Here is a 16,011-nt window from a genome sequence, read left to right as displayed (position 1 = left end):
AAACATCTTTCTAATTATCTAACGAAAAATTATTGAGACACATTTTTTTCAATGTATTTTCGTTGAATTTGCACGAAGGACCTCCCTTCTTACTCTTAACTTATCTACTTTTATTTGCTTCTCATACTCTTTTTATCATCATTTTTTTCCCTCAAATCGGCTCTTGATAAATTCCAAATCCTTTTGAATTATTCCTTTTGATTTTTAAATTCCTTAAATCAAAAAAATTGTTGTTTCTTTTAATTAAACGATTTTTTCATGTATATAATACCATAAAATACACAAAACAATCTTAAAACTGTATGTACATATATACATACAAGTCTGTGAACAATGGCCACCGACGGAAACATAAAAAATAACTGTTTTGGAGGTTATTTTACATTCAATTTTTTCAAAAAAGTTCCTAAAAATATGGCTGCTGTTTAGAGATTGTCATTGTAAGGAGGTGGCCGTATTGAAAATTCTACTATATATTTGTATTTCGAAGTTAAGACAATGAAGAAAATATACATTTTCAAGTCTATGTTTTAATCCATTTTTTACACCAGCCACAGAAGTAACAGCTAAAAATACATGAAGATAAACTTCACGAAAAAACAAACAGTAAGTAGAAAATTCACATGGTTAAAACGATATCAACGTCAGCCTTTCTATGGAGGATCTGACGTTTTCACATTAAAAACGGAAGTATAATCTTCTTACCATACTCATTGTCTTAACTTCGAAATAGAAGATATCCAGAGTTATGTAACGACATGTAAATGAATGAAATTGGAATACTCAGAACCACCACTAGAGGGCCAGACCAGTTATAAATATGTTAAGGACTTGATGGTATGGTAAGAAGATTATACTTCCGTTTTTAATGTGTAAACGTCAGATCCTCCATAGAAAGGCTGACGTTGATATCGTTTTAACCATGTGAATTTTCTACTTACTGTTTGTTTTTTCGTGAAGTTTATCTTCATGTATTTTTAGCTGTTACTTCTGTGGCTGGTGTAAAAAATGGATTAAAACATAGACTTGAAAATGTATATTTTCTTCATTGTCTTAACTTCGAAATAGAAGATATCCAGAGTTATGTAACGACATGTATATTTGTACTTTTATGTACTGTACAGGGTAATCCGTTTGAGTAAGAATAATTTGAAAGCTGTGTCAATAAACATATTAGTCTTGTGAAGTTCAATAGCGAAAAGAAAGGGTGGAAGTTTCAATTGTGTTTCGTTGTGTGACAAACGTGGAAATGGTACTGACTCCGAAGCAACGCAATAACCTTGTCCTTTGATACTGTAAGTGTGACGCTGCTACACACGAGTTTTCTCACGTTTATAGTTTCAGGAAGGCGCCTAAGTACGATTGCATAATGAGTTGATATTGCGTATTTGAAGAAACAAAGTCAGTCATAAAGCCACACGAGTGTGACCCTCAGAAAAAAACCCATCTGTTGCATTGGTGCATAGTCCGAGAAAAAGTTGTTCTTGGAGTTGACTTTGCTATACAAAATATGACAATACGCTGTTGGACGTTACCTGAAAATGTACTTTCTCCGCTTGTACATGCTGTAAGCAATACTCTCAAAGTTTACATACCAAAAGAAACGTTTAGTGCATTGCTCCATGGTTACTGTCGTTTTCGTTTCCGTCACGTGATGAAACTACACACCGAAACTGCCCCTGGTTGTGCCTCTGGCAGGTACAGGGAATTGTAAATTGTTGTCTTCTCTTGTCGTTGTAGCAGAATTTGAACTTCATACGGTACAATTAATGGGTTTATCATGATACAGCTTCAAATTATCTCCAGCCAAACGGATCACCCTGTACTGGACCAACTGTAATATATTATTCATCACAGTTAAAGCGCCAATGGAGTAATATTTTGTTATTAAAAACGTCATCACTTTAAAATGATATTTATTCATTTTTACAATGATTTGAAACCAGAAATAAATGTTAGTTTGATTTAAAAATTCTAAACTAAAAAAAGCATATAACTGATTTTTCTTTTATTCACTTCTTTTTAATTCACGATTAACAAATTATCAATAATACATATTACATGAATTAAATCGTGCAGCGACTACATCAGATTTATTTTCTCAATTTTTTCCTACACAACTCGAATTTCCTGCTAAGCTAATTAAAAATCGACAAACTTGAATTTGATATTTTCATATTATAATTTGTATTTCGTTAATTGCCCTTGAAGTCATCTCAGTAATAACTTAATTTTTTATTTTTATGGAAAAATATCTCTTAAAGAAAATTAATTCAGTTCATTAAAACACTTTTTATATTTAATTTATTGACACGAATTTTAAAAAATTGGCCAGAGTTATTTTTTTTTAATTAACATTATAAGAGATTTAAGATGTTATTTATTATTTAAAAATCTATGCATTTCATGCCGGTTTCTTTGAATAAAAAAGGAACAAAAGTTTGTATAAAAATGCAAAGTTTTAATAAATATTTAAAATTTACAATATAGAAATTATAATAAATGTTAATATAGTCCTACAGCTTTTATTTTAAGATATTTTTGATATTTTTATAATGCAAAAACTGATAGTTTATTCCTGAGGTGTTATTTAAATAAATTATATTTTGATTTAATTAACAAAATTCTTCATTATTTTGTTAAATTGAAGTAATATAAAAATTATTTAATAATATAATTGTTTATTATAGTTTGATGTATTTGATGTTGATATTCTATTGCTTGGATTATTAGCAATGGGCATGCTACATGACATTAGAGTTATAAACTTACTCTATGCTGTAAGAAAGATCCTATGAAATTGAAATGACAATCCTACAAGACTGAATGGAAAGATGAAATGAGAATTTTGCATGGAAAGAAAAGTTATAGAAAAAAATCTTGGAAAGAACTTCATCCTGAAGTGGATAGGAAATGATTGATAATGACTTTTGGCATTGAATTTCAGTAATATGCTTTAAAATAGATTATTACATCATAAAAATCAATGGATTAAAAAGTTGAAATTTTGGAAAACTGATATTTATAAATAAATTTTTATACTTATTTTTGCTCATAATGTGTTTAATTTACAAATATATATTTATAACAAACATGTAAATAAACTCCAGTTTTTTTAAAAAAAGAAAAAAGTAGATTATTTTGTTTGTGTTTGTACTGAATTCATTAAATTTTAAAACTTGATTCGAGAAAGTAACTTGCTACTAGAAACTAGGATAATAAGGAACTAATCATGTGGATTTTTAAATAAGATATTTATTTTGAGAATTAAGACAGGCCATTATTAAGCGTGAATGTCTATTTATTGTTTCTAATTTTATCAATTTAAATAAATAATAAAAATAATTTGTTTAGTTAATCTGAAAAAAAACAATATTTTTGCAATATTTCAGATTTCATTCAAATCATTATTATTATTTATTTATTTATTGCTTTATTGAATTACATATGAAAAACGTTATTAGATTAAAAATAAAATTAATAAATTATCGTTTAAATATATCATAAATATAATTAAAATAAGCAATTTCGAAGCATTCTTACAACTTAATTAGAAATTAGAAATTTGATCTTTTTATGAACGCTTCCAATTTACTATAATAATAAAATTTTTATCTGAAAGAAATAAGAGTTAAATAGAAAAGTTTGTAAATCTGTAACATCTCGTTTTCTCTGTAATTCAATGTCTACTTGGATTTCATCTTAACATTTACACAAAGTACAATCGATTTTGATGAACAAGTCTCGCTAAAATTATCAGCAACGTTAACAAGCACGTCTCTAGTCGAGTTCTAAGCTGGAAATTGTTTCTTCAGTTGAATAAATTTGTGTTTACTTAATTGAGAAAATAATTTACTTCACTAGACGTTGCTTTAAATTGGAATTTATTTTCAGACTTCGTAACTAGAACATTATTTCGTTGATTTATTACGCCACAAGAGATTATTGTTTGGAAGAAAAATAAATACGAACGATAAAGACTTTAATTTTATTGTAATTTATTCAAAAAAATTATTAAAATAAATAAATACTATTTGTGTATGTATCATATGTCTTTTAAAGATTATTAATACATGTCAATAAAAAATCTTGAATTATTAAAGTGAAGAATACAACTCTTGTACTGTACTTAAATGAGTTTTTTTCAATACACGTCCTTTCTATAAAGAGCTTGAAGAAAGCAAAGAGAAAACTTTTCAATTAACGAAAGAGAAAATGTATTGTGGGATTTTCAATAACATCAAAAAAAGAAAGAAAGAAAATTGTGTTGCAAGAACTTTTCTTTTTTCAGTATAATCGACTGTATTTAATTTCAATTTTTAAAGCTTAAATCGACTATATTTTATCAGTTAACTCAACGTTATTTTCATTTAAAAAGATTTATTAATTAGTTCATTTATTATTATTGGGCTACAATTTGAAAAAATTGTAGACCTATAAATTTTAACTGTCGTCGGTTCGTCCATCCGTCCGAATGTCTGTCAGCCTTTCCTTAATCTTTACAACGGAGTAGATAGATGAACGACGAGACCAGATATGGAAACCATAGGAGCAGGAGGCTCGATTAACTATATAAGAATTTCCGATGTAAACCGGAAGTCAGGTGATTTCAATTCAAAATCTTTTCCCGAAACTTCTTAGATAGATGACCGGACGACTCTATTGTTAAAGGAAAAGTATAATGTACAGGAACAAGACACTACAGTACTAATCGAGGCGGAGAGCACAAATTTTAAATGAAATAAATTAAAAATATAATTAAACATTGCAGCCCGGCATTGTGATGATGTCACAATAAATAATTTCCCGTTAAAATATAAAATATTATATTTTCTGATCTGCTTAAAAATTAATTTATGTGAGATCTTCACAGATTAATGTGACTCAAAAAAGTTCGTATTAATAAGGGATTAACAGAGCTTAGAGTATCGTTTAAAAACGATTTTTTTCATGAATAATCTTTTTGAATGAGAGAAAAGTATAATATATTCGAGAGTCACGTTTTAATATTTTTATTAAGCAAAATAATATTTTTTTATTAATTAACTTGTTTTTGAATTGTGACGAAGTCAATTATTAAAAATTGGTTAGACTGAAATATTAAACAATGTGAAACGCCAGTTAAAACGTTCTTGTGAGATCATAACTCAAATAAAAGTTAAATATGACTGTTAAGTTTTAAATTGTTTTTATTGACAACATTTATGCACATTTTACAGTATTACAGTGTTGTATATAGTAGTTTTCCAGTCACATTAAATAATGCTCTAGGTTGATCTTTTCAAGGGTAGAAAATATAATGAATTTCTGTTTATGAAACGGGAATTCTATTCTTTTTTATTGGGTTTGTTATGGGGAATGTAACATAACATAACAAACCCGATAAATGGAAATGTAATTCCCTGGGGTTTATTAAACAGTACATTAGACACAAACACGTAGGCCTATTATCCCAAATTCTGCATTTAGAAACAAACTGGTTTTTATTTGAAATTCGGAATTAAATCGCAAAGTACAGTCACTTTGTCTTTATACGTAAATACTCACACGTCTTTTTTTGAAAAATTAACGTAGGCCTACATTTTAAAATAATTTATTTCACTGTTTTAAGACAAGGACTGTTTACTGGAAGACAATAAAATATAAATGTTTACAAAATTCAGACTACTTGAGAACCTTTCGGTTCAGCATCACCAGGAGAAATTTTATGTTAATTTCATGAAAATTTGTTCGAATTTTATGTTTCTTCTAAGATTCTTTTGATGATAAATCGAAAGGTTTGAAAGTACTCGTGATTTTATAAACGTTTTGTCTTTTAGCATCTTCCAATAAAGCAATAAAACAAAGTATTTTGAAGATGCTAAAAGATAAAACGTTTATAAAATCACGAGTGCTTTCAAACCTTTCGATTTATCATCAAAGAAATCTTAGAAGAAACGTTAATAATACATAAAATTCGAACAAATTTTCATGAAATTGTGATGAAATTTGCACGAAATCTAAGTAAAGTAGAACACGTACTGTATTCCCCTGTAAAAATTTGCAGTAAGTAGAACGAATATTAAAAATTCGGATGTAAATATTCATAACGTCCAGTACTTGATTAAGCAAATAATAATAACGAATTACTAAGTAATCACAGTAAAAATAAATAAAGATGAAAGTAATTTGAATTTTTTCTGATATTTATTTTAGTAAACTTAAATTGAGCCGAAATTATTACTAAATAGTAATTGAAATATCAATGTCCAAAACTAAAATAATAATAATTAATAAAGAAATACTATAATTAATCAAACAAATGTATTCCTACAATGAAAACATTACAGAACATCGCTGTATACCACAGTCCCCAGCTACACGAGGATACAGAATTTCATCTATAGATGACACTAGCCTCACCACTGTGTTCACTGTGCCAGTTAAATAACAATAGAATTACTTTAATTAATTCATTTTTTTATAAAAATTTCTGATGTAGTTGTGACTAGTTAACGATACATGAATGCATTTCCATCCCGTTATTAAATATTGTAATTTATATAATTTTATGTACATAAAAATATTGCAAAGTAATTAATCAGATAAGAAGAAAAGAAAAAGTTCGTTAAGTAAATCTGTTAAAATTCAGTTTTATCAAATAATTAGAGTGTTTAAAAGAACATTAATGATATTTATTATCGTTTAATCTATTTACATGATCACATTAATTTAACTTTAAATTGAAATTCAGATCCAAATGATTTATAAAGTCATTTCCTTCTTCCTTTGCTGAAATTAATTACGGTAAATAATTTGTTAATCTTGTTACTGAAAGGAATTGTAACATTATTTAGTTTAAACATCCTTTAGATGTTTTAATTAAACTGGATTTTTTCCCCTTATTTTGCTGTGTAGTCTGTCATTTTATTCGACTCTAAACATACTTTATTTAAATATTGTAAATAAAAAATTTAATACATTTTGAATTTTTTTTTTAACTTTTGATTTTTAGCTTTATATTAAATTAATAAAAGTTTATTTTTTTAAAAAACTTTTACTTTGAAGAGATTTTAAAGGAAAAAATTTAATAAAAATAACAATTTTGTTCGACTGCAGATGGCATTTGATGTTCATTTTCTTCATAAAAATAGTCATATTTAAATTTGTTTCAAATACAGGTGATTCTTTACGATTTATATCCGAAACATGTGCATAAAAAGTAATATTTTTAAGTCACGTCATATACACCTGAATCAAATACAACATTTTTAAATTCATATGGCATGTAGATGGTATCTTTTATCGTTTTTCTGTTAACATATTTTTCAAATTTCTTATATTTTATTTGCACTGAAAAAGATATTAGTTTTAAATAGCTAGTCCTTTAATTTATAAATATCAAACATAGAAATATATGACTGTGAGTACTACATTTTTCGATTTATATACTAGGCCTATACATGCATTGCATTTATACAAATATAAATAAATTAGTCTGATAAATTACAAAATGTAAAATTAATTAAGCAACTTAGCAGTACGATTTTTTAAAATATAAAAACAACATAATAGCCTACATTTCCAATAACACTCATTAATCATAGCAACTGTTTTATTAGTAGGCAACGTTTGTCACCACACAGTTAATTATGTGGAATTCGGAAGTCATTAATCACTTGTCTAGATGTCATTGCAGCTTTCCCGAATAAGGCAAATGTTAAAAAGAAGCGACACGTGGTCAAAAGGTCATCATTTATAACGACCTTTATTGATAACGTTAGGTCTACTCAAGGTAAACTTGATTAAAATACACGGTAACATTTCTTCCTCTACAGTAACTCATACAATGTACACGTGTTTTCGATACATTCGTTATTGAATATGGTTTATATTGTTTACATAAATTCAAAAATGAAATGTCTTCTTGGATATAGACCAAAATTTTTAATGGAATTTAAGACTATATAAAGGGGATCTATCATATTTATAATAGTTATTCCTTCAAGATTTTATTCAAAATTATTAATAATACTAATGAAGAGTTTACATCTACGTTGCAAAACTATATGAAGTTTCTATAAATGGATACAGTTTTGATATTCACTCGAAAACGATTTCCTTAATTCCTGCATAAATTTAAATATCATTTTGTATTATTTTATGATAAAATTGTAATTTTGTGTATTATGAAACGTATATAATTGAGTTCTAAATTATTTCTTGTAGGTTTTAATTAATTTCATTTTTGATAGATAAAGAATACTTTTCACAAGTTTTATTTTTAATATTTTTAAACGATAAAAAACTTGTAGATTTATAAATACTTTTAACATTTATTTTTAAAATTTATATCATGAAATATATTTTACGTCTTTTACTAAAGCTGATCTTCGTGACTTCGAAGAATAAAAGTACGTAAAATATCACGTAAAACTTGTATATGGAGCATCTTTAACACCTTTTAACGAAAAAATGGTAAACTTTACATACGTAAAATCGTAAAATTTGAATAAAATATATACATAAAAAGGTCACATTTTAGTTACAAAGTTTTATTTTTTCAAGTTTAGAACACAACAGTTCGATACTATGACACATCTTTCTACTATCAGGATAAATTTGTTGGCATTTTTGTTTTTTTCTCTTAAATCGATAGATAGACGGACATGTGGCAGACATTGCCAATTTGTTTGTATTCTAAAATAGTTTTATTTAAAATATAAGTTTTTTTCTCTTTAAACAAAACTTAAGTTCAAGAGAAAAAAATTTCGTATTCCACAAAGTAAATTTTTATGTCTTGCATACTAAACTTTGTCCAGAACAGGTAATAAAGTTATCGTCCTAGAAATTTTTTCTTTGAGACCTTCACACATGCCGTATAAATTATTTATAAAAATCTATTTTTAAAAAAGTTTTATATAATTTATTAATATTTATGTAATTAAATGCATCTAATTAATGTATGCGGCATGGTTGCAGATTGCTATTTAATTCGAATAATACTTTACTATTTTTTGGTTGATAAATTATTTTAATCTCATAAAAATGGTAGAGAATAATTTTTGAATAATAAGAATTCTTTTATCAGCAAAAAATATTTCCTGATAGAAACGAAGTAAATTGAAAACAAAAAGTTTGGCAATTTTATCTTCCTTCAATAAAATTTATTATCCCTTCCTCAATTTCATTATTTTCAAGATATTTTTCATTCAATAGAGATCAATTTCATTCCATATTATCAACTTTAAATCTCTAAAATTAGCTCAATTAAATTTTTTTTAACGCATTAAAATTTTAGTTTTTTTTTTCCGTGAAACTTTTTAATTAAAATTAAGGACATAAAATATGTTTAAAGTATATTTAACTCGATATATATTTATATTATTATATCAAATAGATAATTCAAAATTATATTAAAAATATTTAATCATTTTTCTCTTATATAGTTAACAAAAAAGTAAAATTTGTACAGAAATATATATTATTTTTATACACTGTTTGTATTATAAAAATATATATTTTTCGTGGAATTTATTATACTGAATTAACATTTTAAAATAATACAATTTGAGCATCTCGTTATTTAAATCATATACAATTCTTAAAATCTGACTAGAATTTATACTCATACATTTCATACAAACATTTGCATTATGAGCAATGAAACAAAACAGTTCATTAACACTCCAAAATAAAGCATTCGAAGTCGAATTTTAAATAATTTGAAGGCCAATATTATCATTTCTGTATTGGTTTTGATGTGTGATGTGTATTTTCTATGTTTTATTATACACGAATAAAATCACCATTGTGTATCACGAAGACCAATACTGATTGTGAAATCCATTGCATAATTTAGTATTATCAGTCTATGTGAAAAATACTCGCGATTAACTATAAATATTGAATTTTAATTTGATTATATGACAATTAATTAATGCTTTTGGTAGTTTTGATGAGGTCTAGAAGTCATATAGATGATAAACTCTTCACAGTTGCTGTCTACTTTATGTTCTTACATCCGAGTCTTTCGGTTAGAAAAGGCCAATTACATACATTATGTTTTGCATCCCAAACGGTACTTTCGGGGCATGTATACTTAATTGGTTTTTCGAAAACGCACCAATAAAAATTTCTGCAGTCGCTTTTATCTATTTTGTATACACCGTGTAAACCTAAACAATTAACATTTGGCTTTGAAGTTGAAATATAATAAGGCTTTACAGTGGTAAAGTCGTAATTGTTAGTCGAGAAACGTTTAACAGTCGTCGGTTGTTGCTTAGAAGTCGTTGGAAAATCAGGATTGGTAGGTTTTTTAGATGTTAAAGTCTTCACGGTCGTTATTGGATGAACGGTTTTAGAAGTTGGTTTTGATGTAAGACCAGATTTTATAGTCGTGGCAGGTAAATCGATCAATGTGTCCGTAGAACTTGCTGTCGGAGCAACAGTTGTAGATCTTTTATGCCTTCTTAATTTATCATTGATAACATTTATTAAAACATTCTTTTTGCCACAAACGCCTTGAAAATCGTCCATGTCCAAAGCCCAAATCATGGCACCTGCGTAATTGTTTTCTAAGATAAAATTCATCTGAAAATCAGGTCAAACGTTTTAAATTAATCTACGCATCATTTTATAGTATATAATTAAATTAATTATTTCTATTTACTTTTTCTTCAATACTGTATGGGTCTTCGTATCCTACCCATAGATCGTTATGATAAGCAAACGGACATTTGCCAATCTTGTCGTAGCTTTTCTTCCAGCCTTTATATTTTACACCATAGCAAATCTATAAAATGCATCATATTTATATAAAACATACCTTTGTCGTCAGTTAAAAAACATTTACAACTTGTTTTCTATCATTTCACATTGTTTAATCCCTAGCTTTAAGTGGTATTACATACTAACATCACAATTATAGTCAATTGTTCTTTTATATAAAAAAAAAATAAACAAAGTTTGGAAGATTCTAACATAGTTTACTTACTTCATAATAAGATAGAAACCCTTTAGTTCTAGTGTAAGGACCTTCAGCACCACCTCCTTGCCACTGCACTATAGGTGCCCCAATACCTACGGAATTAACATTACCTAAAGTATAACTTCTACCATAAAATGGTACCCCAACTACAAGTTTTTCTTTGGGAGCACCCATTTTAACCCATAATTCGGCTCCATCGTGCTGCAATTAGTAATAAAAATAGAGTAATCAACATTAAACTATCGTTTATTACTCTTTATAAATAATTAAATTGTATTGATTCCATAAATTATTTTATTTCAATGAAAGTTTCAAAGATAAAAAATATGTTTGGACAAGTTTTCTTTTTTCTAATTTCTCTTATGTCGAGTTACAACAACTTATATTGCTTATAGGCAGTACGTGAGAAGCATTTAAGTTTAAAAAAAGTATATTTTTCTTCTGTATTCATAACAAATATTTCCTCACGGGCGATAAAATTTTGTAAACACCAAAAAAAATTGATATTTACCACATTTAGGAACTCGTATGCCCATTTATCATTCGGCCTTCTGTAAAGTGGACTATGAACATCGGCAAAACCATCCCAATTACCTCTTAAATCGTAGGCCATAAGGTGGATTTGATCTAATAATCTATAAAAAAAAACAGGGAAAAAACTAGCGCGATTACTTTTTTAATAGTTTTAGAGAGAGTAAAAGCGATTAAGATGATTTACCTTCCAAGTTCTTCAACTTGGTAACCTTCGTCTAAACGAAACTTAGCCACTGGTACCGCAGCAGTTAGCATTAAATTATGGGCTATAAAAGCAGTTTTCAATTCCTAAGAATGAAAATATAGTTTTACTATTTGCTTATTTTATTAGATTATATCAATTTCTGCTCTTAAACAGATTAATATAATAAGTATTACTTAGTATAGTACATTAATCAATGTGTATAATGAGCACGTATCGCTTTACCACTTTGAATTTATTACTAAAATTGGTAAATATTTTTACATTCGATAAACTTATAGTTTGATGAAACAGCTGTATAAAATACATTTTAAATGCTTAGTGTTTAAGTTCTGTTCTTCATAATTTAAATAAATGTAGTAATACGTACATATTGTAAACTTAAAAATTAAGTTTTATAAGTAATTTACTTAAATATATATATGTCATACTTCAACCAACGAGACAAAGTTTTGTTTATCTGTTATTTTTCCATCTCGATCGAGAGCACCAGGATATTCCCAATCTAAGTCGAGGCCATCGAAATCATACTTGAGAAGCCATTGCACCACACTTTTTACAAAATCTCGTCGTCTGTTGTTGTCGCTTACCATTTCTGAACATTTTTTACCTCCTTCGTTCCATCCACCAACTGCTAAAAGTGTTTTTACTTTTCCATGCGATTTCTTTATACTGTTAAAAATTCTATAACCATCTGAAACATAATTTATCATAGTTTGAAAAATGAGTAAAATGCAAAAATATTTATATAATATTTAAAAATAATGGAAATATGTAATTTAAAAAAAAAACTGATGAAATTATTCAATATACGTCAATCAAAATTTCCATAAATTCATTGGAAACTTATCAAAAAATTTTTCAGTGGAAAATATTATTTAAATAACGTCATTTAATTAGCGGGTATGCTTCCGTTGACGTCATAGTTTTATTAAGTTCGTCGTAAGAATTTTCTTAACAATTTCATTGTTAAATTTTTAAATATTCTTAGAATATTTAACGCATTGATTAAATTTATCATAAAATTTATAGCATTCGCGCACGAGTGTAATACACAACAACTCTAGCTGTACTAAAGTATAGTATATATGATTATGATCATTGCTTCTTGTTCTTATTTTAAGTATTATAAAAACCGTTCACTTCATTTACGGGCTAATTACATTAAGGAGAAGGAGCGTACAAAAACTACAGGATGACAGTCGTTTTTTTCAGATATTTTTTTATGAAAAATGATTGTCGTTCTCTAGTTTTTCTGTGCTCTTCTCCTCGATATAACAAGTCCTTAAATGAAGTAAAATTCTCGTGAGAGTTTTTTACAATAATATACTATATATAGCCAACTATAATAGCCAATACAAAGCATATTTTTGTATTAATTTGTCAACTTTAAGACGTCTATACATATATTAACCTTAATGTATCAGGAAATAATTATATTGTACGATACATTAAGGTTCGATTGCTAATTAGTTTTAACCTATAATTTTAGATATTTCTCTGATGTAGTAAAGAAAAATGTATAATATATAATTCAGATATTGTTACCTTTATTTACACAAAATATTATATTTAATACGAAATTGTAAGGCAAGATAGTAAGAGAAAGTATACATTTTCCATTCCTTCACGGCCATATTTATACTGAAAATATTTTTCTGTTAGACTAAAAAGATTTTACCTCTTCCAATATCGAATAGTGGATCCAAGCTCATCAATTGCCACGTATTGTTATCTAATCCGGCAAAAGAATATATGAGATGAGTACATATATCGACCGGTATATCTTTGATGTTATAGTTCATTGGTGGGGGTCTATAAGAAGCCCATGATGTGAAGTAACAGACAACTTTCGCATCTTGTGACCCCTTTACTAAGATTCCTGTTTACGTAAGATAAAGAATAAATATTATAAAATTTCTTTATAATTTGTAGTTAAAAAAATAATAGCAATGTTTACGTACCTGCAGTTAAAAGTATAGAAAGTAAGTACATGAATTTGAAAATTACAGCCATTTAAGAATGCTTTTTTCCCCCTGTATAAAGTAAAGAAGATTAAGGTTTTTTTTAAAAATAAAGTAATAAAAGTGATTAAAAAATTAAATTTAAAAATAATTAAATGAATAAATATTTTAAATTAAAAGGTACTGTACATCTATATATATTCGTGTCGTGTAAATTGAAAACTTTACACGTTAAAGATTACACGTGATAAAATTTGATATTTTGCATATCTAATTTTAAATTTGATTCAATTAATCAAGCTAAAATTATAACATCAATTCATTTTATTAAAGTCGGTCGTTGGAGTTATAATAATTCATTAAAATTAATTATAATTAATGGATTTTAAATCACGGAAGTAATAATTGCGACTGGTGGAAAGTTCAGTTAAAACTAAACTCGTAAATATTAATTAAATCTTTACGATATTTTTGCAGTGAAAATTGTATAAAAAATTGTAATTCAATTGCCTTTTAAACGTGTCTAGAAAATTTTAAAATAGTGGATTTAAATATTTTTAAATATATAAAATATATTTTAAAAAAAACAAAAATACCTTTTTCAAAGATAAAATTCTTTTACTTTCGTTACGAATAAATCAAGTTAATTCATTGTTTCGGCCTTTAAACAATTGTGGTCGAACCACTACAAGAAAATTGTGTCACACTACAAAGGTCACTCATTGGTACGTCCGACCACGTGATTATGAATTTAAAATTTTTAAATACTGATGACGTTATTATGGTCATTCGAGTCATACCAAATGGTGGATTACAGCTTAAATCATATATTTTAAAAGATGCGAGTTGCATAAATAAATCACTTCAAACTGGTTTATTTATATAACTTATAATTTAAGTTGACAGTTAAAAAAAAAAACAGCAAAAATTCGTATTTGATCATTTATTTAATAACTTTTCATCCAGTTTTATTATAATTAATAATTCATCTTTTCGTATATGAAATGTAATACGATATAATTGATTTTAATTTAAAATTAAATATATTAATAATATTTTTATGGTTTTATGGATGATTTATAATATTTTAATTATTTTTTTAAACTTTTTATAATTATTTTAGATGTTTTAAAGGGTAAATTAATACAAAATTAGACTTACTTTGCTCAGATCAAATAGTGAGAGGATATGAGGACCTATATGTGAAGTGTTAACGCATAGTTTAGATAAAATAAAAACAATAAAAATTAATTCGAAGAAAATAAGATTAGAATTTTGCAACAAATCTACAAAACCTCGAAACTTTGTTTGTTCTTGGATATAACTTAAGATAAAATTACAATATTATCTCTTAACCGTAGCTCCTGTCAATACTAAACTAAGGAGTTAATACTATAGTTTTGAAGATAATGATAGGGTTTAACAGTCGAGTCAATTGCATTTTAAAGAAGTTATAAAGTTCTGTACGTGACATTCTCTATATCGGTAGCAATTAAGAGAATAGAATCTTGTCATCGGTCCTGTTTTATCGATTAGTGAAATTGCTATACAGATGAGAGTAGAAAGAACAGTTAATCGCCAAAGCCATTTGCCTCCGAGCGTATATTAATGGATTATGATGATCCAGGTGAATTACTAGAGGTTGCAGGATTGATATAAAAGATGTCTAGAAGATGAAAATAAGAAAGAGACAACTTATTACTACTTAATCGTTCACTGGAAGAAAATGCAAATGCACTTTATAAATTAATACTACGAATATTTTATATCGAAAGATAATTAATTGTTTTAAGATATACAACTTAAATTTTCAGAAACTATTCTAAAAATACGTTAAATAATTTATTATTCTTGATATTCGAACCTCTTACGACATTATTTTTCTGTAAAAGATTCTTAGAATTAACTGAATTCTTAATATGTTTACTCCTTTTTTAAATTTATAATCTTGATATCTCGAAGTTGCTTTAGAATGTTTAGATGTTTAAAAAAAAAAAATCGTTAAAATTCATACTTTAAAGTAAGAAAACTTAATTTAGATACCAAATCTACATTCTAGAAGCTGGATAATATAATCAAACGTACATTTATTGTTAATTAGATTTCATATATATGCATTTAATAGGAAATTAAATGTATATCATTATAAATTGTCGCGTATCTAAGTTGGGAACCGGGTTGTTGTCACAGTGATTGCATCATCCAATCCGAATAATAAATAGATGTCACGTGTCTTATTATTATGCATAGTTTAAAGGTTCAAGATAGGTCACGGAAAACATGCTTCTCGTTACTGTTCGAATAGAATGTTCGAAATTATACGAGGAGACATTTTACAAATA

General features: G+C 26.7%; 1 protein-coding gene across 1 annotated transcript; it reads right to left on the bottom strand.

Annotated features, from left to right (window-relative positions):
• Positions 1 to 9,677: 9,677 nt before the first annotated feature.
• On the bottom strand, positions 9,678 to 13,740 carry LOC136971748 (endochitinase-like). Its single transcript, XM_067266246.1, has 8 exons — positions 13,670 to 13,740; positions 13,387 to 13,587; positions 12,137 to 12,399; positions 11,688 to 11,791; positions 11,481 to 11,604; positions 10,976 to 11,170; positions 10,652 to 10,774; positions 9,678 to 10,572 (listed from the first exon to the last, which is right to left on the bottom strand). The coding sequence occupies exons 1-8, from the start codon at positions 13,719 to 13,721 to the stop codon at positions 9,985 to 9,987; spliced, it is 1,650 nt and encodes a 549-aa protein (XP_067122347.1). The 5' UTR covers positions 13,722 to 13,740; the 3' UTR covers positions 9,678 to 9,984.
• Between the last annotated feature and the right edge of the window lie 2,271 nt (positions 13,741 to 16,011).

Source organism: Centruroides vittatus, unplaced genomic scaffold, assembly GCF_030686945.1.
Source record: "Centruroides vittatus isolate TY-2023 unplaced genomic scaffold, ASM3068694v2 contig_2696, whole genome shotgun sequence".
Classification (NCBI taxonomy): Eukaryota; Metazoa; Arthropoda; class Arachnida; order Scorpiones; family Buthidae; genus Centruroides; species Centruroides vittatus.
The sequence above is the reverse complement of the archived record's forward strand: the minus strand, read 5'-3'. Positions and strand labels throughout refer to the sequence as shown.